The 26740-nt window shown below is 46.7% G+C and overlaps 8 protein-coding genes across 8 annotated transcripts; 3 read left to right on the forward strand and 5 right to left on the reverse strand.

Moving 5' to 3' along the window:
- Nucleotides 1-52: 52 nt before the first annotated feature.
- Nucleotides 53-2792, forward strand: BRETT_002632 (uncharacterized protein; the record flags this gene model as incomplete). Its single annotated transcript, XM_041281154.1, has 3 exons — nt 53-66; nt 589-2760; nt 2783-2792. The coding sequence occupies 3 exons, from the start codon at nt 53-55 to the stop codon at nt 2790-2792; spliced, it is 2196 nt and encodes a 731-aa protein (XP_041138945.1).
- A 58-nt stretch (nt 2793-2850) lies between these two features.
- Nucleotides 2851-3624, reverse strand: BRETT_002633 (uncharacterized protein; the record flags this gene model as incomplete). Its single annotated transcript, XM_041281155.1, has 1 exon — nt 2851-3624. One exon carries the CDS (start codon nt 3622-3624, stop codon nt 2851-2853), a length of 774 nt encoding a protein of 257 aa, XP_041138946.1.
- A 734-nt stretch (nt 3625-4358) lies between these two features.
- BRETT_002634 (uncharacterized protein) lies at nt 4359-6317 on the reverse strand (the record flags this gene model as incomplete). The annotated part of the gene is made up of 1 exon (XM_041281156.1): nt 4359-6317. The coding sequence occupies one exon, from the start codon at nt 6315-6317 to the stop codon at nt 4359-4361; it is 1959 nt and encodes a 652-aa protein (XP_041138947.1).
- Nucleotides 6318-7954: 1637 nt separating this feature from the next.
- On the forward strand, nt 7955-21545 carry BRETT_002635 (uncharacterized protein; the record flags this gene model as incomplete). The annotated part of the gene is given in 6 exon segments (XM_041281157.1): nt 7955-14243; nt 14260-16257; nt 16944-16967; nt 17221-17262; nt 17296-17314; nt 17618-21545. The coding sequence occupies 6 exon segments, from the start codon at nt 7955-7957 to the stop codon at nt 21543-21545; spliced, it is 12300 nt and encodes a 4099-aa protein (XP_041138948.1).
- Nucleotides 21546-22214: 669 nt separating this feature from the next.
- On the reverse strand, nt 22215-23093 carry BRETT_002636 (uncharacterized protein; the record flags this gene model as incomplete). Its single annotated transcript, XM_041281158.1, has 1 exon — nt 22215-23093. One exon carries the CDS (start codon nt 23091-23093, stop codon nt 22215-22217), a length of 879 nt encoding a protein of 292 aa, XP_041138949.1.
- Nucleotides 23094-23515: 422 nt separating this feature from the next.
- On the reverse strand, nt 23516-23799 carry BRETT_002637 (uncharacterized protein; the record flags this gene model as incomplete). Its single annotated transcript, XM_041281159.1, has 2 exons — nt 23516-23641; nt 23710-23799. 2 exons carry the CDS (start codon nt 23797-23799, stop codon nt 23516-23518), a joined length of 216 nt encoding a protein of 71 aa, XP_041138950.1.
- Nucleotides 23800-24140: 341 nt separating this feature from the next.
- On the forward strand, nt 24141-25490 carry BRETT_002638 (uncharacterized protein; the record flags this gene model as incomplete). The annotated part of the gene is made up of 1 exon (XM_041281160.1): nt 24141-25490. One exon carries the CDS (start codon nt 24141-24143, stop codon nt 25488-25490), a length of 1350 nt encoding a protein of 449 aa, XP_041138951.1.
- A 395-nt stretch (nt 25491-25885) lies between these two features.
- BRETT_002639 (uncharacterized protein) lies at nt 25886-26279 on the reverse strand (the record flags this gene model as incomplete). The annotated part of the gene is made up of 2 exons (XM_041281161.1): nt 25886-26163; nt 26264-26279. 2 exons carry the CDS (start codon nt 26277-26279, stop codon nt 25886-25888), a joined length of 294 nt encoding a protein of 97 aa, XP_041138952.1.
- Nucleotides 26280-26740: the final 461 nt, after the last annotated feature.

A 26740-nucleotide genomic window follows, 5' to 3' on the forward strand; every position in this document is an offset into this window, starting at 1 on the left:
AATTCTGGTTTTCCTGCTTTTATATTTCTGTTAGCATTAATATAATACGAACATGTCGATTGTTAGGTATAATAGAGAAAGCAGTGTGGTTCAATCAGGAGATTCCGGCCTGAGTATAGTTCAGTAAGTATAAAAGAGGATGGGATATAGCACAAGGTAATATAACATGCACAACAGAAGATATTATAGCATCAGACTTATCACATATTATACATCATACAGAGGATATTACAGCATGCATCGTACATCATACATCAGACTTAGCATATACTATATATTATACATCATACATCATACTTATCATATATCATACTTATCATACATTGTACATCATATACCATACATCTTACATCTTACATCTTACATCATATTGTATCATGCTTATCATACCTTACTTGCTGGTCTGATGTCAGTGAAGAATGTTCATGACCCATATGCTTTGAAATTGGCTTACGCATATATTTGAGCCAGTTTTGCATGTGAATCCACAACTACTTCCTCAATTCTTGCAGTACTCACTATGACTATCATTAGCACATTATCTAAGTCCTTCGACCAATTCCAGACAGTATACTAACCATACTACAGCAAAAATTTGCAATCAAACTCACTGGTGATCTACGATTCGGAAACTAACCGATTCGAGCTTTTAAGTCTGGATGGATACAATGGAAAAGACGGTTCTGAAACTGGAAACAGGCAGCACAGGCACCAGCATGGGTCCGGCAGGCCGAGGTTTTCAAGAAGTGGCAATTTCGAATTTGTTTGTGCAAATTGTGGGTATATAAACCGAATTTCGAGCCCATTTGTGCCCAGAAACAAGAATCAGGAGCACAGATCACACAGTCCTTTTTCAAGGCGAGAAAGCAGTAATCTGCGCGATTTTGTGCTGTCATCCGGTGAAAGTCTGTCAGATGTAGCTTTGAGATTGGAAGATGAGAATGGAAAAAGAAGCTATGCCGATGTTGAGCCGGAGAGTCTTGGTGCGAGAAAAAGAAGAAAGAGTAGTGATGCAGGCACTAATGGGCAAGGTGACCAGGCTAGGTACATCACCACAAGTTCTGGAGACCTTTTAAGGGGAGATTATTTCAGATTATTGGCACAGATAGACTGGCCAAACAAAGAGTCGTCACGTGGAATTGTGCAGAAGGCTATATCTGATGCTGAGGCAAAGGAAAGTGAGGAGAATGAAAAGGTAGGAGGTGAAGAGAATGAAAAGATAGAAGGTGAAGAGAGTGAAAAGATAGAAAGTGTAGAGAGTGAGAAAAGTGAAGAAAATCAAAAGAGTGATAACATTCCATACCAGCTCATCAACCAAGGCTACTTCAAGAAATTCTTTAAAGTTCTGCAGACATTAGGCCACGGATCAAACGGCGTGGTTTACAAAGTAGAGCACGAGCTCATGGGTTTGAATCTGGGAGTATTTGCATTGAAAAAGATTGCCATCGGCAACAATGTGCCAAACTTGCTGAAAATCCTCAATGAGGTCCAATTCTTGTACAATCTAAGCGACAAGGCATATCGGGCAGCATCAGAGTCCGGATCGGGTAATATTGTCCGGTACAATCACGTTTGGTTGGAGATAGACCAACTCACCAAGTTCGGGCCCAAAGTTCCTGTAATATTCATTTTGTATGAGTACTGTGGGGGCGGAGATCTCGAGCAGTTTGTCAATTCGGTTGCCAATCCTCGGTTTGACATCAACAGGGAGAAGATGCGTCGAAGAATGAGAAGATTGAGCGAATCAGAGACTCGTACAGGCGAGAAAAGTGCGAAAATATTCGATGAGGCCAAATACAGCCAGAAAAATGCCCGGTTTTTGACCAACTACGAGATCTTCAAGATATTTAACGATGCAGTAAACGGTGTGGCATATCTCCACCGGCTCAAAATCATCCACCGCGACTTGAAGCCGTCCAACTGCTTGTTTAAGACCAGTTTCCCACCGGAATACCGGCCAATCACGTCCATTTCCGAGCTCAACAAGATCCCAACGTTGCTGGTGAGCGATTTTGGAGAGTCAACCATGGAAAATGCGCACAGAACATCTACAGGAACGACCGGAACGCTTGAGTTTTGTGCTCCCGAGTTATTCCAGCTGGATGTACACCAGGGGAAGCACAAACTAAAGGAATTCACACATTCCTCCGACGTCTACTCGCTGGGAATGATACTATATTACCTCTGCTTCAATAATCTGCCATTTCGTTCATCTTCACCTGCCGGAATTCGAACAGAGATCCTCGAGTGCCGCTCCTTTAACACAATGGACACAATCCGGCCTCTATGCGCATCGAAGAACGACGCCAGAGACGAAAACTGGCTGCTATCCGACTGGGTTGACCTCATTCGACGGATGACAGATCCAAACAGAGAAAATAGGCCAAGTGCTCCCGAAATAGTGGCTGCAATGAGGCTCATCTACCAGAAACTTGCCGGAGATGATGCTGTGCTGTCTTTTATGAGTGGTGAGGACGACCATGGCAGCATAAACAGTGTGAAAGACGAGAAAATCGAAAGAGACGAGGATGGCCAATTCAATCGCGACAGCGAGCGTGTCGCAAACAGTGGGTCAGCCGCTGGAAATGCCGCCGGAAACGGCGACCTGGAGATCGTCGCATTGATCAACGATAGAAAAAGCGGGCAGCCGGAAAAGTGGCATTTGCAGTTTTGCATCCTGCTCGTACTAACGGTTGCCAACCTCTGGTTGTGGCGCAGCTGGCGGTATCTGGTAAATGCCGAATACTTGGCACTTGGACTGTCGCTAAATCCAGAAGTGCAGTATTACTTGATTATTCTGCAAGTGCTTCTATTTCTATACGGAATGGGAATCGCATTTCTCGGCATAAACTAGCACTGGCAACTGGCCTTGGTTGCCCTCAGATGAAGATCGACCGTCATCGAAGACTTCTTGGCTTTCTGATCGTCGTAAGAGTGGTATAGCGATGCGTCGATCGTCTCGAGAATGTAGTCGAACAACTCCGCGATGCCTATATTCATCTTTGAGCTTGTTCTGAACCATTTTCCGCACACAATTCCCCGGTGGGCCGCCAGAAATGACTCAATCTGTGAGTTGAAAGGGCAAGGTTGGAATGAATCAGCCTGAAGTTTTCGCTCAAAAGGTGGAATTTCGTCATTTACAGGTTTCAACGGCAACAAGTCCAGCTTGCTGCCCACCAGAATGACCTTAAGCCTTGGAGATTCGCCTTCAGACCCCTCATTCATGTAATCTTTCAACTCGCTGATCCAATACCCTGCTTTCTGAAATGAAAACGAGTCTGTAAGGTCAAAAACAACCAATGCAACGTTCGAATTCCGGTAGTATAGAGGTGTCAAGTTGTGGAACCGCTCTTGTCCGGCAGTATCCCATATCTGCAAGTTTATGAGGCTGATGTTCTTGCTGGCTGTCTCCTTTCTCAAGATTTTCTTCGAGATAAACGCCGCTCCTATGGTTGATGCTTTTCCTTCGTTAAAAGTATTGTTTTGGAACCGTTGGATGATTGATGACTTCCCCACTGATGATTCACCGAGGAAAACTAGCTTCAAGTCTGCAATTCTAGATGGCTGGCATGTGAGGAAAACTGAAGTTGCACTTCTGTTGGGCAGATTGGAGATTGAAGACATTTGTGTGAAGATTGTGTAAAATGTGGAGAAATGAGCAGAAATGTATTTTGTTCCGAATTGGCTATATAGTGTGGAGGCAAGTAGATATGATGGCAGAAGAATGAAGTGGAGCACAGAGTGTTAGGCGATAAAAGGGCAAAAATGGTATGTATTGAAGAAATACTAAATACTGAAAGATAAACGATAAAGTAATTGATAAAAGAATAAAATAATAATCAGCTATCAGATTACCAAAATACCCGACGATCTGTGTTGGGTGTCGGCAAAGCATTAACATCCCTGCACCAAATAAACATTTTTATTTATTTTACTCTACTTCCTTTTGAAAAATTGTGGAATAACGTAGAATTCAACGAACCAATTAAAGAATTAGGTACCCAAGAAGGGAGTAAGTAAGATAGTGGCAATGATAAGAAAAGACAGAGAGAATAAACGTAACCGTATCATAAATGAGAATAGAGACCCGAATGAGCACGGGAGGAAAGAGTATAGTAAGTAATAGTAGAGGCAGAATAAGATGGAAAGATAAAGAAGCAGCAAATGAGAGAGGGATTAAAATGAAAAAGTGGAAAAGGAATAAAATGAAGATAAAGTAAAATAGAGTGAAAGTCATCAGCTTAACTGAGGTGAACTAGAAGCCAGTAGAAGCCAGTAGCAACCACTAGAAACCACTAGATACCAGTTCAACTATTAGGATCAACTCAACTAATATAAATCAATATCATCAGTTTTTCTCAGTAAGCATAGCCAATGTAGTTCTCAATGGCAGAGTTCCTACGCATGTACCTGATCTCGGGAATATGGAGATCGTCGGAACGAATGTTAGGCATTTGCTGGTAAATTCTAGAATAGTTGTAGTTCAACTTGATGTCCTTGTAGATGTAATTCTTGAAGTTCTCCAAGGAGATAAAGTAAGGCGAGCAAAGCTTCCACAGCTTAAAGTACAAGTCGATTCTCTCGCCAGGGTTTTCAAACGAGAAAAGCTGCGATGAGTTCACCGTAGCATCTCTGAGTGCAACCCAGTCGGCATGAGCAATGTATTTCATACCGGAAGCAGCGTTTGTGGCCAAAAGCTGGCGGAAAAGAGACAAAATGCTGTCGGGATCGATCTTAACGGCACCTGTGGCCTTCAAGCAGCATCTGTAAAACACGTTTGTCTTGGAAAACTGGTGCGAGTTGGCGGTGGCCAAGATGTACTGGAAAGTCTCTGAATTGTGCCACGAAGTCGATTTCGAAAGCAGAACATTGATGAATGGTTCATCCACAGGCCGGATCTTGCTGTAATCGGCAACTAGAGTCTGCAACTCGCCGAATGCAGCAGGCGAGAAGTGGCGGTACTTACTGAAGAAGATCGAGAGGAAGGAGTCGTTCAAAGAAGAAGAAACAGACGAGTTCGAAGTGTGGCGAGACTCATAATGCTTCCAGGTGACCAACCAGATGTGTTTGACCCTCTGGTAGTCGTGTGTGATCTGCCAGGTGTTTGCCAAGTACTTCTTGATGAAGTTGAGCTGCAAAGGTGTCAGGTATGGCATCGACTCGGAAACGGCATCCTTGAAAAAGTAGTCCGCAGTGTCGATATCCTTGCAAAAGCCAATAAACGACAAGTGGGCCATCGTCATGTAGCTCTTGACGTTGATAGGAGGCTCGACCCCCTTCGAGTTGAAGGTTGAGTACACATCCTCGGTGAGCTGCTTGAAAATCTGCAATGCGTAGTTTGTGCGCTCCTTAAACAAGCAAACGCGAATCATACCCACCTGCAACTCGTTGTGGAGCTTCTCGTTTGGTGCCTTTGACGCCTTGATCTGGCTGTACATGTCCCAAACTTCCTCAAAGTCGAAGTCTCCCGACTCGACCAAAAATGGGAAGATGGATCCCAAAACCGGCTCGGAAGTGAAGAGTTTATGCAAGTCCGGGTTGTTCTTTCCCGTCTCCCAGATGTGCACCGCCTCGTACGTAAATCCCAAGTCCTTGTAGGCCTTGAAAAGATGAGTAAGGCCGTGCGAATTCATTACAACAAGTCCGTCAAGCAAGTTGTACGAGACCTCGCGGATCGCACACGTGAGCAAGTGGTGGATGTCCTTTATTGGGTTGTTTGCATCCTTGTCCAAGTTTTTCTTCATCTTGGAAAGTTCCAAACGGTGGATTCGGAGCCCATTTCTCAACAATGAGACGAATTCTGCCATTCTCTTCTCTTTTAGCACTCCCGCGTATGCCAACTCCCTATAAATGGGGATTATCTGCCTGACGGCATCCCAGAACTTGTTCACACCGCCGGAAATGCGGCCTGTGGCCAAGTCGTAGGTTGAATTTTCCTTGAGGCACTGGTCGAAAATTTTCAGCAGCCGCCCGGTAGCCGCGTTTCCCGCGGTGGAGCCACCGGGGGCCACCGCCTTAGCTGGGGATCCGGGTCCCGCAGTGGCTGCAGGGCCACCCGTGGTGGCCGCGGTGCCTGCCGCGCCGAGAATCGCGGAAGGCGACTGGATGGTCGAAAACATCCGGGCCGACTGCCCGTCCGCCGCGTACAGGGCGGCCTGCTGCTGGGGCAAGGCCAGGCCGGGCTGCTGCTGCTGCTCCACGAAGTTCGTGAAAAATCTCTGCGGCTGGTGCGGGCCCGACGCCTGCTGGTGCTGAAAAGCTTTGGCCGAGTACCGCTGTCCCTGCTTGATGGAACTTGACGTGATCGATCTGAGCATTTTTAATTTTTGAGTATGGGGAAGTTTTTTTTTAAAATTCTGTGTATGTTTGAATTTTCTTTAAACTCTGTGTGTGTCGTATGTTGATGTTTTTTTAATTTCTGTGTATGTTTTGAATTTTTTTTTTTTTTGCTCCTTTCTATCTCAAGCTTTGTGCGAATATATGCTTTTAAAGATATGGAATGGAATGGAACGGAATATGGAAATTAGAGGAGTCAGAATAGAGTAAGAAGTATAGCTAGAATAGTGCTAAAACAATGCTTAGGGAATTTGAACTAATGTAAGGTAGTGCGGAATAACTATTATGTCGGAATATCAAGTTAAAGCAGATTTAAGTGTAAGCTGAAGTATAAAAGCGTCGGCCAAACCTAGAGAGCAAGTTCGAGAACTTTCTTCGACAAATGTAGGAAAAATGCAATTTGGTCTTTCCAAATAGACACAACAAACTGAAACAAGCAACTTCGTAGGCGATGCAGACGACTCAAAGTTACCCCAGGCCGGATCTTGGGGAAATTATATATCAGGCCAAAGTTGAGCCATGGGTTTATATATTGAGAAGAAAAATAAATAAAGGAAAAATGAAAAAAAAAAAACATTCTTAACACCAGTCAGCCAGTTCCCCTCGGGATATAGATTACCTTTTTCGCCCCCATTATAGGAGAATCTGATCAGCTCACACCAGGAATCACACTGCGTGGAACCCATTGTGTGCCTTCGGAACCAACAAACATAATAGAAAAGTTTCGCACCCGCTTTTTCCCCTGTGTATATCTCCGTCCCAAGGCGTTATACGATGGCCATGCCGGATACTGCATATGGAGTTTTCTCGAAATCACGTCACATTGCCCCTTAAACTCCTGGCTGTGCCATGGTGCAAAAAATTTTCTCCTTCTCTTCCGCCCGCAGGCATTGTTGGGGAACAACTTTTATCCAGATTTCTAAGAAGATCAGCACCCTTTTATTCAATTTTGTGCATTCATTGGACTCAGAGTGATTGTTCAAACATGACTAACGGTTCCATTAAATAAGCTTTTTTTTTGATTCTATACAATCACCTTTTTTTTTCTTTCATTTTCTTTTCTTTATGCCTTCCTGAATACTCCGTGATTTTGTATCTCTTGTGTTACAATCAAGGATACGTGCTTTTTTCCCCTTCCATTCATATGTTCGTTTGGTGGGATGTGAATATACCTGGAGTATGGTCCCTGGCCCCTTTTGGTAGCTTTGATAAAAATGAAAAAAAAAATAAAAATAATAAGGTGACTCCCCTGGCTTGTGTGCACGGATGTGAACCTGCGCATTTTACTACTACTGTATTTGCTTTTCTAGTTGCTTTTACTTTTTTACACCGGTCGATCGACGCGCCGCGATGGAGAGAGTTTCCCAAAAGAGAAAAAGAAGGGATAAAAGGACTTGGCGCTTAAATCTAGGAAGAAAAGATGAGTAACAACAGCTGTCAGAGACCACAAGTTTTAGCTTCAGAAGGGCAGACTGTTCCACAGATATCGAAGTATAGCAAAAAAAGAGATACTTTGCGTTATCTAAGCGTTAGCAGTTGAAAAGCGGAAAAAAAGCAACAAAAAGCGACAAAAAGCGACAGAAAGCGACAGAAAGCATTAAGAAAGCAATAAAAAGCAATGAACGAAGACTATTCGAGAGTCCAAATGGACCCATGCAGGCAGGAATGGGATGCTGACATGGATTTGAAACAAACGTTGATCACCATAAGAAGCAAAATGGCAAGAGGTGAAGCCATTATAGCAGATGGAATCCATGCACCTTCAAACGATTGGTTGAGTGTTAAGAAAGAGGCCTTTATTGGCAGAGGTTGCCGGATGGTGGAGACAATCCAGAATGTGCTCAACACGTTGAACTTGAAGACCGTAATGAATGGTCCACGTAACCTCATGCAATTTCCATATGTCATGTCTGACGGATATATCAATGTTAGAGACCTGGACGAAGAAGAGGTGAGCCACCGTTTCCGCACTATTCTCGACGACATCATGAAGACAGGAAACGCAGCAGAGACCCAGAAGGCGGTCTGCGCGTCGATCGACGCCGTCTTTTGCTACAGTAAGCTTCTCCTTGTTGCATACACTTACTGTTATGTGCACGGATGCACCGAATGGATGGTTTCCAACCAGACGAGGGAGCTTCACAGGCCTTTCCAACCGTCGAGCAGCTTGCTCCGGTGGGTTTACGGCTGTGCCGGCAATCCTTATGTTTTTGCAATCCAGAAAGACGTGAACGAGGCCTTGAGATTGTATTCTGTGGAGATTCGGAGTCTTCCTGAGGATGGAGATATTGGCCACAATGTGAAAGAAATGCTTAAAATCCAAGCCGACCTTGAACCAGTTGGCAGGATTGAGGAAAAGGAAATTGAAAATGAAAAGGAAACCAGAACCGAAAACGAGAGCGTCAGAACCAGCGCAACCAGAACTAATGAGAGAACTAACGAAAGAACCAACGAAAGAACCAACGAAAGAACCAATGAGAGAAGCAATGAGAAGATCGAAGAGATCAACAGAATCGATGAGACCAGTTTCAGAACCAACGAGAGAATCGATGAAACAAGTTTCAGAACCAACACTGAGTTTATCAATCAATCATCCACCGATTCTATCAATCAACCACTCGACTACAGTTGTGTTAATACATCATCCACCAATTCTATCAATCAACCACTCGACTACAGTTGTGTCAATCGGCCATCCACCGATTCTATCAATACACCATCCGCCAAGTCTATCAATACATCATCCACCAATTCTATCAATCAACCATCCACCAAGTGTATCAATACACTATCTACCACATCCAGTTCCTCTAGCTCTTCTGCCCACTCCAACTTCCCCTCCTTTAACCCGTTCTTGTCACCCAAAGCAGCAGTTTCGCATCATTTGCATTCTTCGCAATCGCATTCTTCGCATTTGCATTCCCTGCCAGCAAAGGAGGACATTTACTTCAGGGATGCGGAGCAAACGGCATCGAGCTGCAGCCAGCACGAAAAAGCAACAAACACGTGGCAGGAAGTGCACAAGTGGGAAAAATGGGTCGACCAGTGCCTGGAGGAAGCGTTTGGCGGTACTGCGGTGCCTGAGCACGTGCAGGAGGAGCTGAGGAGCCTGCGGTGGCGTATTCGGGCCACCGGGGAGCCCGGGCAGGAGTCCCTGGTGGAGAAAGTGTGCGGACAAGTGCACCATATGGCGATTGAGGTGATGCAGGCGGCCCGGGACCCGGGGCACGCGATATTGGTCCAGGAAGCGCTCTTCGGGATGAGGGCGTGCTACGTGCAGCGGGCCACGGGGGAGCCCTACCGGGAGGCGTACCGGGGGATGTACTACGAAAATTCATGCGATGAGAAATTCGTCGAATCCCCAGGACTCATTTTGGAGCTGTTCAACACGGTTTTGGCCGAGGGCATTTCGCGGGTCGCCCGGTACATGTGCCGGGAGGATTCGCCCGGTGCCCGCGAGAGGCTCCAGCGGGCGTTTGGCGAGTTTTGCGGGGCATGCATCCGGGTTGAGCGGGTGGCCCGGCAGGACCGCTGGCTGGACTTCGGCCCGCTGTTGCAGGCGGTGGCCACGGGGCACTTCCGGTTTTTGGCCTGTGCGGGCCACCGGGGCGTCCGCCACGGCGATGTCTACCGGGCCCACGCGGCCCAGCTGGCCCTCTACGCGGAGGCCTGCCGGGGGCTCTACCGGGGGGCCGCGGTGTGCAGCGGCCAAAAAGTTTTGTTGCGGGAAGAATTTTTCGCCCACTTCCGCGAATGTGCCGACAGCATTGTGCCCCGGCTGCTGGTGGCCCGGTTGCGGGAAACCCACCGGGCTGCCCGGGAGATGCTACCGGGTGGTGGCGGCGAGCTGCTGGATGTGCTTCGGTACTGTGATGGGGCGCTCACCGTGGAGGTGGAGCGGCTTGCCGGGCAGGCTGCCGTGGAGCCTACCGGGGAATCCACCGGGGCTCCCGGTGCTACCGGGCGGCCGCTTCTTGGCCTCACCGGCTGCTACTCGCACTGCTGTCGCCGGCTCCTGCGGGGCCTACGGGGCTCTGCCCTGGACCCCGGGCTGCTGCACCGGGCACGCGGCCTGGTGGAAAGCCTGAACAGCCAGTTCTTGCACCTGCTGCATTTCTTGGCCACCGGGCACCCCGGCTACCCCAGCGTGTTGCGCCGCGAGGAAGCTCTCCCGCTGGGCTACCGGGCACTCCACCGGGCGTATGTGAGACGGATGGATGAGTTCTTCAAGATGCAAAAAGAGGAATTTTTGCAAACCGACCCGAAGCTTCTCGAAAGCGAGCTGATCCACCAGAGAGAGATCACGCTCAAGAAAAACGAGATTCTAAGGGTTTGTGGTGAGCAGGAAGGATTCAAGAAGAAGGAGATGAAGAAGAGGGAGGAGGAGATTCAAAAGAAAGCTGAAATGAAGGAGAAGGAGATTGAAAAGAGGGAGAAGGAGATTGAAAAGAGGGAGAATGAGATTGAAAAGAGGGAGGATGAGATTGAAAAGCAGAAGGAGGAAATTGAAAAGAGGGAGGATGAGATTGAAAAGAAGAAGGGGGAAATTGAGAATAAAGCCGAAGTGATAGAGAAGAAAGCTGAGATGATGCAGCAAAAACAGGCTGAAATCAATCAGAAAGAGCTCAAGCAGGAACTAATGCAAGAGGAACTCGCAGCACAGCTTAAGCAGGCCGAATTCAATCAGGAACAACTCCAGAAGGTTCTGCAAATCAATCAAGTTCAACTTCAAGAGGAGCTGCAAAAAGAACTTCAAATTAAGCGAGAGCAGCTGCAAAAAGAACTACAAATCAAGCAGTCTCAACTGCAAGAGCAGCTGCAAAAAGAGCTTCAAGTCAAACAAGCAGACCTCAATGCAAAATTAATGCAGGCAGAACTCAAACAGAAAGACCTCACTCTCCAGATTCAGAACCAGCTCACGCAGTTTCATGCAGAGCTTGAAGCTGAGAGAAAGAGGCAGGAAATCCTCAGATCTCAAGCTTTTGAACAGGAGAGGCTCAGATACCAAAAACTCGAGGAAGAGCTCGTGGCCAGAAAACTTGAAGATGAGCTCAGAGTCAAGAAGTTCGATGAGATGAAGAAGGAGCAGCTCGAGAGGCAGATGCAGGATCAATACAAGGTCAAGCAACTTGAGGCCGAGATACAGAAGCAGAAGGAGCTCAGAGTTAAGGATGTTGAGGAAGAGAGGGAGAAGGAGGAGAAACTTAGATTGAAGATGATTGAACTAGAGAAGGAGAGACAAGAGAAGCTCAGAGCAAAGATGATTAAAGAAGAGAGGGAGAAACAAGAAAGTCTCAGAGCAAAGATGATTAAAGAAGAGAGGGAGAAAGAAGAGAAGCTCAGAGCAAATATCATCAAAGAAGAAAAAGAAAAACAAGAAAGTCTCATGGCAAATGTGATTGAAGCTGAAAGACAGAAACAGGAAGAGCTTCTAATGCAACTTGGGGAGGAGAAACTGAAACATGAGCAATACAGAATTCTACAGCTTGAGGAGGAAAGAAAGAAGCAAGAGAAACTTAGAATTCAACAACTTGAGGAGGAGAGAAAGAAACAAGAGCAATCTAGAATTCAACAGCTTGAGGAGGAGAAAGAGAAACAAGAGAAACTTAGAATTCAACAACTTGAGGAGGAGAGAGAGAAACAAGAGAAACTTAGAATTCAACAACTTGATGAGGAGAGAAAGAAACAAGAACAGCTTAGAGTTAAAGTCATTGAGGAGGAAAGACAAAAACAAGAACAGCTGAGGGCAAAGATGATGGAAGAACAAAAGCAACTCAAGGCTAAGAGATGCGAAGAAGAGATGAGAGCCCAGCAAATGCAGGAGGAACTCGTTGCCAAAAAGTTACAGGAGGAACTTAGATCGAAAAAGCTTGAAGAGGAACTTAAAGCCAAGAAGCAGGAGGATGATCTGAGGACCAGGCAACTTGAAGAGGAGAGGATGAGAGCAAAGAGACTTGAAGAAGAGCTCCGAGTTCGAAAGGAGGAGCTAGCAGAAGCAGAGAGAAAGAAGCAGGAGTTGATTCTCTCTGAGCAGAAAGCCCAGCAGAAGTTGAGAGAGGAAGAAGATGCACTCTATGCGGAAACTCAGCGAAAGGCAGCGGAGTTTGTGAAGGAGCAGGAGAAACTAGACAGAGAGCGTGAAGATAGAGGCATTAAGAGATACGCGGAAAAGTTAAAGGCCGAGGATGTTTTCGATGACGATCAGTTTGACGATGAAGAGTTTGGCGAATTTGGAGCCGAAGACGATGAACTGAGTCGCAACCACCTTGGTGATAATCTAGATGGCAACCATGAGCTTGGCAAACGGCGGTGGGAGATCTTCCTACCGGATCCTTCGAAGAGTGAGAATCCGTACGATGAGGAAATCAAGCTTGCCAAGGTCCTTGAGAAGAGAGATGGGGATCAGCAGAGGATTCGGAGGTTGGAGGAGATCAACGAGCAGAACTACAGGGAGAAGCAGGCAAGGATGACGGCTATTATGCCGGACTTTGCCGAGAGGATGAAGGAAGCATTAAGGGAGAGAGCTGCGAAAGTCCTCAAGCGGGACAGGCAACCGGGATCCAAGGTTGGCAAATGTGGTGTTCTGTTAGCCAAGGAACTTTGGGGGTCTGATGCAGCTGAAGTGATAGGAGAAATTGAGGTTGGAGAAACTGGGAAAACTGGGGAAATTGGAGAAATTGAGGAGGTTGATGAGGTTGATGAGGTTGATGAGGTTGATCCGGCAATTCAAGAAAAGCCGGTTCAAGAGAAGGTGGGGGCTTTGAAAGAGAGGCCAGCTGGGTCAGACAATGTGGAGAAGAGGCGCAAAAGAGTGACATTTGTGCTTCCAGGTGAGGATATGGAGGAAGTGGAGAAAGCTGAGAAAGTGGAGGATACAGAGAAAGTGGGGAATACAGAGAAAGTGGAGGATGCAGATGATCAAAAGGAGAATCTAGATAATCAAAAGGAGGATGCAAATGAAAAGCACAGTCTAGATGTTCAAAAGGAGAATGCGGATGATGAAAAAGAGAGTGCAGATCAAAAGCACAATCTAGATACCAAGGACAAGCTGAACAAACCCCTCAGAACTCTCTCGCAACAAGAAAGAAAGAAGTTGAAGAGAAATGTTTCGTACATCATCTCCGATGACAGGCCGTACAACCAGCTTTACCGCTCGGAGTCGGATGATGAGGAAGAGGAGGAAGTGCAGGCAGAGACAAAGAAACCTGCACTGTTCAACCCGATTGCCGCATTCAGGAAGTTGGTGAAGCGGATTCCGGAGGTTCAGGACTGCGAAAAAGTACAAAACGTCAAAAAGCAGAAGCAGAAACCGCCGTTCCTGCACCCCGTGGAGTTCCTCAGCATCCCGCCGGAAACATACATCCAGCAGCTCCCGGTGAAAGAGTGGAAGCAGGACTGCGACCGGCACTACAAGCACCAGAAGCAGCGGCTTGAGGATGAGTTCGAGTACCGGGTGGAGCAGCAGAGAAAGCAGTGTGAGCAGAAGGGGGAGCACTGCACGCGGGAGGAGCTCATCAGGCGAGTCCTGCAGGATTTACCGGGGTCTCTGCCGCAGCTTGAGATCGATTACCGGTCCCGCAAGGTGGACGAGATGGGGGAAAGGATCTTCCACGTGATGGAGGATGCCGGACAGAGCCTGGACGCGCGCAGAAGGCTCTCTTTGCAGATTGCTCAGGAGTACATTGACCTTTCGATCTGCGAGGAGAACCAGGCACGGGAGATGATCGATAATCTGGCGGAGCTTGAATCGAAAAATGGCACTTTGGCACTTGAGGCCGGCACTAATCCGGACCAGATGCAGCCCTGTGGTGGGGTTTTGTCTGGATCCGGAGACCCTGAGCCGGTTTCTGGGTTGAGCGAAGTGGAAAAGGCGATTCTGGCAATTCCAACTGCAGAGGATGGTGATGGTGTTTCCGATGCAAGTGATGCAGTTTCCGATACTTCAAATTACTGCTTCCAATACTTCCGATGCCTACTGCACAAGTGGCGAGTACAAGCAAGGCTTCGGAGTGTATGAGGACACAGTAGTTGAGCCGGATGCGGAGGTTCGGGAGCAGTTGAAGGCGAAGATAGCAGCATATGAGAAGGATGAGAAGGAAAATGGCAATAACCAAAACAACCATCCCTCCAGCATCCTCTCCACAAAACACAAAAAGCCTTCCTCCTCGGTCCGGTTCACGGACCAAATCATCTGCATGGACAAGGACACTAACCCGATTAGCTGCCCTACAGTGCGAACGGAGCGGATGATGAAGAAGGCGGTGCAGGCAGGCAGGTTGAGCCAATTAGAGGCGGCCTACAAGGACCTGTTCCGGGAGAAAAGCGAGCTGGCAAAGCTGGAAGAGGAAGAGGACGCAGATATGGGCAAGAAGAAGATGATGGATGGAGTGGAGGAGTACGTGGATCCGGATACAGGCCGGATATACCGGTTCCCAGCGGCAGACGAGTTCGATGAAAGCATGTTGGACTGTCTGAGCGTGGAGGACCCTCCTTGCACCAAAGAGGAGGCGGAGAAGGCGGAGAAAGCGGAGTTGCAGGCCCGCAAAGAGGAGCACGAGCGCGAAATGAAGAAGTTGGAGCAGATCAAGGCCAACCCGACCTTGAGAAGAAGGTTGAGGTCGGAGCACTGGACAAACACACTTAGGATGAAGCTGAATGAGCAGGCTTTGAAGTCGATCGAGGAGTTGGAGGAGCAGGATGAGAAGGAGATGCTGGCAGCAGAAAGAGAGCGGTTCTGGAGCAATATGGAGCCGATCAAGAAGATGCAAACGACACGGATGAAGATGAAGCAGGAGGAGTTCACTCAGCGGAAGCAGGGCAAGGATGTGCGGGAGCCGAAGAACTTCTTTGGGTTTGCATCCAAGGCCTGCAAGGCGATCCAGTCCGGATTCAATGGGATGGGATTTGCCGAGGATAGGGCTGAAGAAAGGCCGGGAATAATATCGAAGATCAGGCAGATGAGTGGACTGGATGGGAATGTTAAAGGTGGTGATGGTGATGAGAATGAGAATGTTAAAAATGTTAATGATGTTAATGATGTTCATGATGTTCATGATGTTAATAAAGAAAACAAAAAAGAAAAAGAAAAAAATAAAGAAAAAAATAATAATAAAGAAAAAGATGATAAAGATATTAAAGATGATGACGATGATGACGATGATGATGACCGTGAGAACTTCCGGAAATATCTGGAAACACTAAACTCCGGTCTCAAAGGTTCTGGCACTGTTAGAATGAAGAATCCACAACCTTGCAAATATGATGATGCGGATCGTAACAACACACTGGATTTCCGCCTGCTGATGAGCAGTTCAAGAAGGGATGATGATGATGATGAAAAGGATGAAAAGGATGAAAGGGATGAAAGGGATAAAAAGAATGATAAAAAGGAGGATAAAAATAATGATGAAAAGGATAAAAAGAATGATGAAAAGGATAAAAAGAATGATGAAAAGGATAAAAAGAATGATGAAAAGGATGAAAAGGATGATGTTGTTGTTGAACACTGCGATAGCCACCTCGATCCTAGCTATATCGCAAGAATCGAAAAGGAAAATGAAGAAGAACGCAGAAAGTTCAGAGAGTTCATGGAGTCATGTGAAAGGGGCGATATCGGAATACCATGCCCTAAGTTTGGCAATAAAGAAGGGGATAAAAAGAAGTACCCCTGGGAAGAAGATGATAAGGATGATGATGAGAGGAATGATGATGATGATGAGAACTGCGATAGCCACTTCGATCCTAGTTACATTGCAAGAATCGAAAAGGAAAACGAAGAAGAACGCAGAAAGTTCAGGGAGTTTATGGAGTCATGTGAAAGAGGAGATATTGGAATACCATGCCCCGGGTTTGATAATCAAGAAGAGGATGAAGAGGAATACTCCTGGGAAGAAACTATTAGGCGGTTGACTGGTGCCAAAAGTTGAATGTTAGAAATTGCTAAGTTTAAAAAAAAAAAAAAAAAAAAAAAAAAAAAAATAATAAAAAAAAAAAAAAAAAGATAACATGAAAAAGATCATAAAGATCAAAGATAAGATAAGATGGAAATAGGAATCCTCAGAGTCTAGAACTCTGATGCTCTCGTGATGATACAATCTCCGATTGAGCCGCCTTGACTTAAAAGGCCGGGCTATAGCCCACACTAAAAGATGCTCACTGAGCGCTTCACTTTTATTCGATCGCACGCACACTACTAGCGGATCTCTGCTTTACTTAGAGAAATCGATCTCCTGATGTCTGGCAAATCCAAGTCAACTATAAATGGAAGCGAAATGGAAATTAAATGGAGACTAAAAGGAAACTAGATGGATAGACTAAATGGATAGACTAAATGGATAGACTAAATGGATAGACTAAATGGATAAACCAAATGGATAAATGGTGATAAATGGTGATAAATGGTGATAAATGGTGATAAATGGTGATAAATGGTGATAAATGGTGATAAATGGTGATAAATGGTGATAAATGGTGATAAATGATTGATAAATGATTGATAAACTAATGGTTTGATAATGGTTCAAAGAAACTAATGGTTTAATAATGGTTCAAAGAAACTAATGGTTCAAAAGAAATTAATGGTTCAAAAGACATAAATGGTTCAACAGGCTTGGCTAATCAGAAGGCCTCGAGTACTGGTCACTCGGTTCACGACCAGCTCTTGGTTCTTAGTCATGTCCTTAAATTTGCTTATTAAATAACGGTTCATTAAATTAAGGTATTATAAATCAGATGTAGTAAACTGAAAAGTAGTGCAATGGATGTACTGGGGTGGCAGCTCATTTCATCATTAGTCGGTTGTTTTGTATCGGACAGGTAAATTAAAAATCTGAAGAAGTGGAAGAATCTGATGAATAATAAATTTAATAAATCTAATGAAACTAGTAAATCTAATGAATAATGGATCTGATGAATGTGATGAACCTAGTAAATCTAATTAATAATGAATAATAAATCTAGTGAATAATGAATCTAATGTGTCTTATAAATAATGAATCCAATGAATCTAATGGACGAACCTAATGAATAATGAATAATAAACCTAATAAATTCAATTCTAGTTTATTGAATCTGCAAAACCATAGATAAATAATTTCAAAAATTCAGATCATGATTTTCGTGATGAGCAAATAATTTATTTAATTCCATTGAGAACCATTTTGGCAGTAAGTGACAGCATACAGATTTGCAGCACCAATTATATTTACAAACCCATTGCAGGTATCCGTTTTGGATAGCAATCTTGATCATAGAGGCCTAATTGAGCCCTTATATAGAACAGGATGCGTGTTTTCGCCAATGGGCAGACGCATTGCCTGCTAATTGTATCGTGCGGTTTCGTATTGGTATTGAGAGAAAGTGCCACTAACGAGGACAAAAAAGAGCAGATTCGGCCCTCAAAGCTGTTTGTGGAGTTTGTGGCTGAGGACATGTTGCCGGATATTGGGTGTTGTGGCTTTCGTGAGGTCGTTTTGAGCAAAAGAAGCTTTGGAAAAAACGAAAATCTTCAAATCAATTCTGGACTAGGGGACATCCCGCATTTCTCGCATCGCCAGGAGCGGAAATTCTACGGGGTTCTAGGAGTGTACGCATACAAGGGGAGGGTGCACGTGGGGTTCATCACGGAGCGGGCGGAGGTGGGCAGTGCAGTTGTGGGGGAGAGAATTTACCGCATCGACAACACGGTGTTTATTTCTCTGGAGGGGGATTGCTACGATTACTACGGGGAGTCGGACGGGCGGCAGGCGCGGGGCGGGCCGTCGAAAGTGGGGTCGATCCAGAAGCTTTTGGCGTCGGGGACTTTTTACTATTCACCGGATTACGATATGGGGAAGTGTTTGCAGGAGCGGGTGGGAAGTTTTGTGGAGGGGGGGTCGAATGAAGGTGGGAAAGATGTGGATATGAGGAAAAGGGATGGGGATATGGGAAAAAATAAGCATACATCCCTTTCAAATTCCTCTTTGACCACACCCTCTTTAAATGCAGAGGTTTCCCCTTTCAATGCAGAAGATTCCCCTTTAAATGCAAAAAATCCCTCTTTAAATGCAAAAGCACCCTTTTCAAAATCAACATCCTCTTTAAATACTTCTCCCTTCAATACTTTTCCCTCAAATCCCTCCCCACCAAATACCTCTCCCCCAAATTCCGCCGAAGAGCCCTCAAGCAGCCGGTTCGTGTGGAATGGCAACATGATTTCCGGGTTGCTGAGGTTCCGGGGCCGGCTCTCCGGGGCAGAAGGCCGGGCGTTCGACCGGGGCCGTTTCGCCGTGAAGATGGTGCGGGGATTCGCGCAGTCCTTGACCATCAGGAAGCCCGGTGGCTTACCGGGAGATTTTCTCCTGACAACAATCATCACGAAGCAGGACTGCCGGAAGAGTGGCCCGTTGTTGGGCCCGTACGGGATGGATGACAATGGGAATGTGGCGAACTTCGCGGAGTCCGAGGTCGTGGTGTCGGACCGCGGGCAGTGGTGCTCGTGCGTGGTGGCGCGGGGCAACGTGCCGCTGTTCTGGGAACTTGCGCGGCAGTTGGTGAGCACGCGGGTGGAGTTTCCGCGGTCTGGGGAGGCGTCGCGGCATGCGTTTGCGCGGCACTTCGCGGAGCTGCGGGCGCGGTACGGCGCGGTGCACGTGGTGGACGCGTTGTCAGGCAAGGGCACACAGCCGGAGCTCAGCCGGCGGTACCGGGAGGCGTTAGCGGGGGAGCTTGGTGTTATTGTTGATGGAGGCAATGAGAAAAGCGGGGAAGGTGGGAAAAAAAGTAAAAAAAAGGGAGGTGAAAATGGTGGAAGCAATTCAAGAAATAGAGAAGGTTCAGAAAATGGGACTTTGAACATGGGAACTTTGGAAAATGGAACTTTGAAAATGGGAGTTCTCGAAAATGGGATTTTGAAAATGGGAGTTCTCGAAAATGGGATTTCGAAAAAAGGAGTTCTCGAAAATGGGATTTCGAAAAAAGGAGTTTTCGAAAATGGGACTACAAAAAAGGGAGTTTTCGAAAATGGAACTTCAAAAAAAGGAGTTTTAGAAAATGTTTTAAAATCCAGTATTCGCGATCCGCAACTTTCTTCTATCACCTACTCCAAGGTCGAGGGCGACCTGTCATCGCGGTGTTCGCTGCCGGGCCTCGCGGCCCCTGTGGACCGGTTCGGTGTGTTCTGGTGTCAGCAGGTGCCGCAAGCGCAGCGGGCGCAGCAGACCCGCCCGGAGACCCAGCACGGGGTGGTCCTGGTGAACACGCTGGATTCCAGTCGGCGGGCGAACTTCGTCCAGGCCCGGGTGTGCGAGCGCGCGCTGGGGACAATTCTCCCCCGCTTTGTGGCGGCGGCCCCCTCGCGCGAAAGAGCCCGCATCCGCAAGTGGTTCTGGCACAACCTCGAGTTTTTGTGGGACGCGAACGGCCGCAGCCTGGCCCGCGTGGCCCACGAGTACAACGGGGGCCTCCGAGCGAAAAACAAGCGCGGCGGGTTGGTGGCCAAGGTGGCGACGCAGTCCCGGCGGTACGTGTCGCCGTCGCCGTCGCGGAGCTGCGGCCGGCTGCCCGAGTTGGACCGGTTGCTCGGCCGGCTGCCGGGGCAGTACGAGGTGCAGCTGGTGGACCCCATCCACGACTACGTGGCGGCGGAGCTGGCCCGGCGCAGCAACCTCTACGTTTCGCGGGGGGAGCTTTCCGTGTACACGGTGACGTTCAATGTAAATGGTGAGCGTGGGGGGAGTGATTTAACGCCGTTGCTTTTTCCTGATGGGGTGGAGGGAAAGGTTGAGAAGGAGGATGATGAAAATATGAGTGATGGTAAATATTATGAAAATATGAGTGGTCATAAATACGAGGGTAAATGTGATGATAAAAAGATTGATAAATCTGAGGGTGATAAATCTGATCATAAAGTTGATCATAAATCTGAGGGTAAATTTGGTGCTAAATCTGAGGGTCAGAGAACTGATCAAAAATTCGATGATCATAAATTTGATGATAAATCTGAGGGTCATAAATTCTACAATCACAAATCTAATCCCAAATTCTTCAATCACAAATCCCCTCACCCCCCTTACGACATCGTCGCTGTAGGCCTCGAGGAAGTCGTGGAACTCACACCAGGAAAGATCATGAGCATCGACCCGGCAGCCCGCTTGTACTGGGAGCAAGCGGTGCAGGCAGCCTTGGAGGCCGGGACCTCGCAGCCGTACACGCTCGTCCGCGGCGAGCAGCTGGGCGGCATTCTCGCCCTCGTCTACGTCCGGGGTGGCCGCGGCAGTCCCCCAGCACCATCGTGCATCCAGGAGATCGAGACCTGCTGTAAAAAAACTGGCCTCAAGGGCATGGCCGCCAACAAGGGCGGCGTGGCGATCTCCTTCAGCTACGCGGGCCGGATCAGCCTCTGCTTCGTGGTGTCGCATCTGGCCGCCGGCTTCAGCAACACAGACGACCGGCACCAGGATTTCAAGGCAATCGCCACCGGGCTGCATTTCAGCCGCGGCCGCGGACTCCGAGACTTTGACGCCGTCTTCTGGATGGGCGATTTTAATTTCCGCATTCAGGCATCCAACTCCCGGGTCAGGGGACTCATAGCCCGCGCAAGATCCCACCGCGAGCTCTTCCTGCCAATTGTCAATAGGCTATTTGAGTCCGACCAGCTCAACCACCAAATGGCTAGTGGCCAGAGTTTCCCATTTTTCGACGAACACGAAATTCGTTTTTTGCCTACATACAAGTTTGATAAGGGCACTCAACTCTATGATACCTCTGATAAGGAGCGTGTGCCCGCCTGGACCGACCGGATCGTCACTTTCGCCAAGAACCGCGCATCCTTGCACCAGCTCGCCTACGGCAGCATCCCCGCAGTCTGCTTCAGCGACCACCGGCCCGTGTACGCGGTTTTCCGCCTGGCCGTGGACGTTGTGGACCGCGGTGCGCGGTCGCGGGTCGAAAAAACACTCTACGAGTGCCGAAAGCTGCAGGTGCGGGCCGCCGACCTTATCGTGTGCAAGGACCTCGCTGCCGCGGGCCACCGCGTGTTGCACTACGGGCTCCCGGCGCCCTCCAGCAAGGGCTCGCGATGGTGGCTGGCGGGGAGATCGTCCACCGCGGACCCTGACGCCGCCGCCTGCCGGGTCCGGATCCCGCAGCTCGACTCGGGGCTCTACGCCTTGAGCCCGCGGCTGCCCGCCAACCCGTTCGAGGGTGGGGAGGTCTTCATCCGGAATGTGTAGTTTTGCATCTATTAATTAATAATTGATCTGATTGTATTTGCTGTATTTGATAACTTCTTCTTTTACTAACTTTTTCTTTAGTACCCATCTTCTAATACTTTATTCTTTACTGTACCCTTTTCTTTTACTACCTTATTCTTTTACCCTAATCTTTTACACATATATGTTCACTCATTCACTTTCATATGTAGCATTCTTTATTCATCTATGGTCATTCATTTTACGTTCATATAGCCACCATACTCATCAATGGGCCTTAATTCACTTATGCATGTCATTATTCACAATTTCACCATATTCACAATTTTTCATTTTACATACTTTCATTATTCATATCAATGCAACCACAGAGATTAACAGTGGCCAATATATTCATCCATCTTGATTTTGCATACTGGACAGTAGTTCCATTCATCGTCTTCATATATTTTAGCCCTACACATCTTCAACAAGCATTTATCATTTTCGCCATATCCATACCCATTAATAATGATTATTCACTACGCATCACCGTCTTGCCACATTCGTTCAACTTACTTTCTACATTCATCCTTCCGTCACCTTACTTATTCATTTCTTCACCTACATCTTCACTCATTCACCTTACCTATTCATTTCTTCACCTTATACATTTCCTCACTTTCCTTCCCCTTCTTCCCCCACACATCCTCACATCGCACCCTTGTGGATGATCTGGCCCGCGGTCCACGACTCCCCGGGCTTCAAAGAAACAAAGCCGTGCACGTGACCCGGTTCAACACACACCATCTTCAAAAAACCGTTCTTAGGACTGAAATCAGACATGGATTTGGCCTTGTCGGTCCATGGATTCCAGATAACCACATCCGGAAGGTTGTTCCGCTGTACAGTGTGGAAAGCACGGCCCATGTCAACAACCTGGAGATTCTTTTCTGTAGGAACATTGATGTAAACACGGTCCAACTCGCCTGAAAAGTTGACCGCCGGCTCTCTTTCGGTATAATGCTCTTTGATCAACTGATCGTAGCAATACTCGCCCGGGAGGTTGTTGATGAGCGAGTCCTCGATGTCATCCACGGTGAGATACGAGTGGAAAAGCCAGTTGAACTTGAATTCCTTCTTTCCCGGGTTCGACACCTCGATGTTCATCTTAAGGGAATCCTTCAAAAGCTGGATTGTGAGCACAAGAGTGAAATCGGTGTTGCCCTCGCCCCACTGCTTGTAAACCTCCTGGTCTGCATTCTCTGGTCCCAAGCCAAACTGAACAGTTGGTGGGTTTTCCTTCGTCTGTCCTAAAAACTCCCAAGTGGACCTTCTGGCAAATCCATGTTGTGGCATTTTCGACACCGAAGGATCCTGCGATTTGCCGAAAACTGGGAACACCAATGGGATTCCTCCCCTCACGGGCCGCGAGCCGTCCAACTTGGCCCCTTTTGAGAGCCATAATTGCTCCTCTCCCTCAACTTTCCACGAGTAGACTGTTGCTCCATACTTCAACACTTTGACTTGTGTGTTTGCATCTGTTGGCGATGTTATCGTCACCTCCGTGTCGTTGTTCTCAATAGGCATTGTGTCTGTGTGTTCTGTGTTTGCTGTATGGACCTAGCTTTCGAAAAAAGCGAAATCTTGGAAAGAGAATGTACAGATCGCATCTCATGTGAGTGAAACAATTTGGTGGGTGGAAATAAATACCGGACACCTCAATTTATAGCGAAACCGAATTTTCCTCTTTTTCGCGGCCTCGGATAATTCTGCTGGTGTTTTCGCTCTCCGAGCACTACACCCGTACTACGAACGGTAAAAACGATGAATTATGCATTGTGGAAAAATAGCAGTAGAGTCAAGAGGAAACAACCAATTAAAGCAAAGGCAAGCACAGCAAGCAGTATAACGAACACAACAACACAACAAACAGTATAACAAACAGTATAAAAAGCAGCGTAACATATAGCGTAACAAGCAAGGTAATAAAAAAAAGTAATCCCGTTCCACTAATTAGATCCAGCCTGCTTATCTTTGCTGCTATCTTCCTTAATGTTTTTTTTCGATGCCTCCTCTATATCCTGAACCATCTCATTGATATTCCCCTCAATTTGGTCGAGAATCTTCTCGAGCTTCTGCAAGGTTGTTAGTATAAGTTGGACCCGGTGATTTGTCTTTTTTCCCCTCTTTCTGCACTACTTACTGATGCTGCTGCCTCTCCCTCATTAAGCTTTTTGTATGTATCGGCCAATGACTCGAGGTTCTGCTTGTCGGAAGGCGAGGAGTATGTCATTTTTGACGGGATTGGAGTATCAATTCCTCTTTTCCCAGGCGTGTGTAGCTTTTGTGTTGAATCCTGTTTTGTGCGTGCAAAATGCTGTTTATGTATCTTCAGTAGTGGTTTTGGCTCAATTGCTGTAATTGGTGATCGCGATTTTTCGCTTCTCTTTCAATTTTTTGGCACGATCTAGATATTTTTTGAATATTTTTATTTTGAATATTTTCATTTTTTCATTCTTCTTTTTTATTTTTTTTCTATTATTTTTCTCGCTCGTGTCCTTTTCACGTTTCTCCCAGCCCCTATGTTCAGCACTTCCGCCATTAAGAGCACTCAAACCGGCATCTGAGACCATAATGCAGCCCCTCAAAGCAATATTCGTGCTTGTGGCTTCGGTTGCACTAGCCGAGGCCAAGGCTTTAACGCAAAAGGTGTTTTCCCCATACGCTTTGACAAATAAGACTTTGGTGCTTTATGATGAGCGAATCCAGGATGACTTCACTTCGCAGTATTCGCAGCTTTTGCAGGCAATCCGGAGCGCCGGATCGGACGTGGACGTCAAGCGAATCGAGCCGGACTCCGTGATCGCGTTGTTCGATGATTACGAGCAGAGATTGTACGATAATTTGTTGGTGATGCCTTCAAAATCAAGATTGTTGGCAAGCAACCTGGACTTCAAAAGCCTCGAGGAATTTTCTAGAAAGGGCGGCAACATGCTCCTTCTCACGAGTGGCCAGGGCTCGCAGACCGACGTGTCAGTTTTCCTCAACCAGTTGGGAATATACCCAAGTCCAAAGGCCTACAGGTTGGTGGATTATCACAATTCTAATAATTGGCAGTTAGGCGTGGACAAGATCGAGAATCCAGTGTTTCTAAACCCGCACATCGTCCCGGAGGGTTCCCAGGTGAGCGAATTGGCGTACCAAAATGGCTCGGGAGCACTTTTGGCCGGAAACGAGTTCATAATCCCCGTTTTGAGGGCCAAAGAGACGTCTATTACGTACGACGTGGATAGAGGCTTTGTGGGCAGCCAATCGACGTGGCACTCCGGGTCGGATGGCTTCTTGATGCTCGCACACCAGGCTAGAAACAACGCGAGGGTGTTCTGGGCGGGTTCCGACACATTTCTTGCCGATTCGCACTTCCAGAAAGATTTGGCACACGGTATCTGGAGGTGGGTTTCCCGGGTCAACGGAGTGCTCAAGTCGGACCGGTTTGAGCACACGAAGGTGGATCGGGACGGCCTTCCATTGGCTGTTCAGGATGGCTACAAGGTGAAGGACTTCTGCAAGTTCGAGACTGCATTTTCCAAGTGGAACGGAACTGCTTGGGTTCCTTACGAAACAACAGATGCACAGCTCGAGTTCATCATGCTTGACCCGTATTACAGGTTGAACTTGACGCTTGATGGCACCTCGAACGACTCGGCATTGTACTCAACCATTTTCCAGATCCCCGACCATCATGGAATGTTTACTTTCAAGGTCGACTACAGCAGACCTGGCCTCACATTCCTCAAGCAGTACTCAGTCGTGCCTGTTCGGCACTTGGCCAACGATGAGTACCCGAGATCGTGGCAAATCACCAACTCCTGGGTTTACGTGGCAAGTTTTTTCAGTGTGGTTGTTGCCTGGCTGGTGTTTGTCTTCTTGTTCATTGTTTCTGGCAAGAAGCCGTTGGCCAGTGCCGAGAAGAAGAAGGAGTAGGTTCAATGCGTTAAACGTGTGCATCTTACTTCATCAGATATGTACATCTTGCTTAAATATACGTGTAATATTGTTTGATTTGACGGGTAATAGATTAGCAACTTAGTTGTGCGTGTGTATCGAGTATGTAAAGGAGTTAGATCAGATGTGAATGGTTAATTTTGAGATACCATGCATTGAGCACTGCATGCACCATACATACACCATATACGTACACCAAGTGCATACACCATGTACATACATACATACATCACGTATATACATCAAGTCATACTTCAAGTCATACATGCTTTTATCTCTCTCCTTAAACACATAATAATCATACCTAATTCATATGCTCTCTATTGCTTCTACACACATCTCCCACTTCATCTTAATCATTGTAATTACACTACCTACTCGGCACGAACAATCCTCACATTGTTCTTCTGCTTCCATTGCGTGAACTCCTCCCGCTTCTTCCCAACCTCATCTGACATTTGCTTTGTGCTTTTCTTCATTCCTGTAATGGCTGAAGAGAGTGCTGCCGCAGCATCCTTACACGACATTTCCACAAGACACGAATCCACCATTCGCCAACATCTTCTATTTTCTGGAAGATTCCTAAGCGTGGCCACCACAACCTCGTGCTCGTGCAAGTCTGAGTCGATCTGAACGAGCTTCTCGCTGAGATCTTGTATTTGTTGTTGGTATGTGTTGTATTGTGTTTGTAAATCTTCGATCGATGTTAGTAGTCGTTTGATAGTGATAAAAAGACGCTTTAAACTGCTTACCCTGCCTTCCCGACATTTGTGATGATATGCTATATGATGTGCTATACAAAGTGCTATATGATATGCTGTATTATTATATGCTACTATGTGTTTCGTTTATACGCTTGATTTTGAGTGGACGTGGAGTGTGAAGAAAAATGAGAGCGTGAAAAATGAGGAAGTGCCAGTATGAGAGCGCGAAAAGTAGGGAAGATAATTAAGCATTTTTTTCGCTCACTTGCACTTTTCTAAACGTGTAGTACTTACGTTTAATTATTGCGACTGGATTATATGAAAGCAAATTCTGTGTATAATGCGTTATAGCAGCTAGATATATACTGTGTACGAAATGGTATACAATATTTCTAGGCTATACATACAATAGCACAGTATTTACAACTATGAAAGTATCAGCAAGCCTAAATCCTTCATAGCCAAAAATTGTGTGTGGGATCAAACAGTTATACAATGTTGGTTAGCTTTTACAATATCAAACGG

Source organism: Brettanomyces bruxellensis, chromosome 9, assembly GCF_011074885.1.
Source record: "Brettanomyces bruxellensis chromosome 9, complete sequence".
In the NCBI taxonomy this organism is placed as follows: Eukaryota; Fungi; Ascomycota; class Pichiomycetes; order Pichiales; family Pichiaceae; genus Brettanomyces; species Brettanomyces bruxellensis.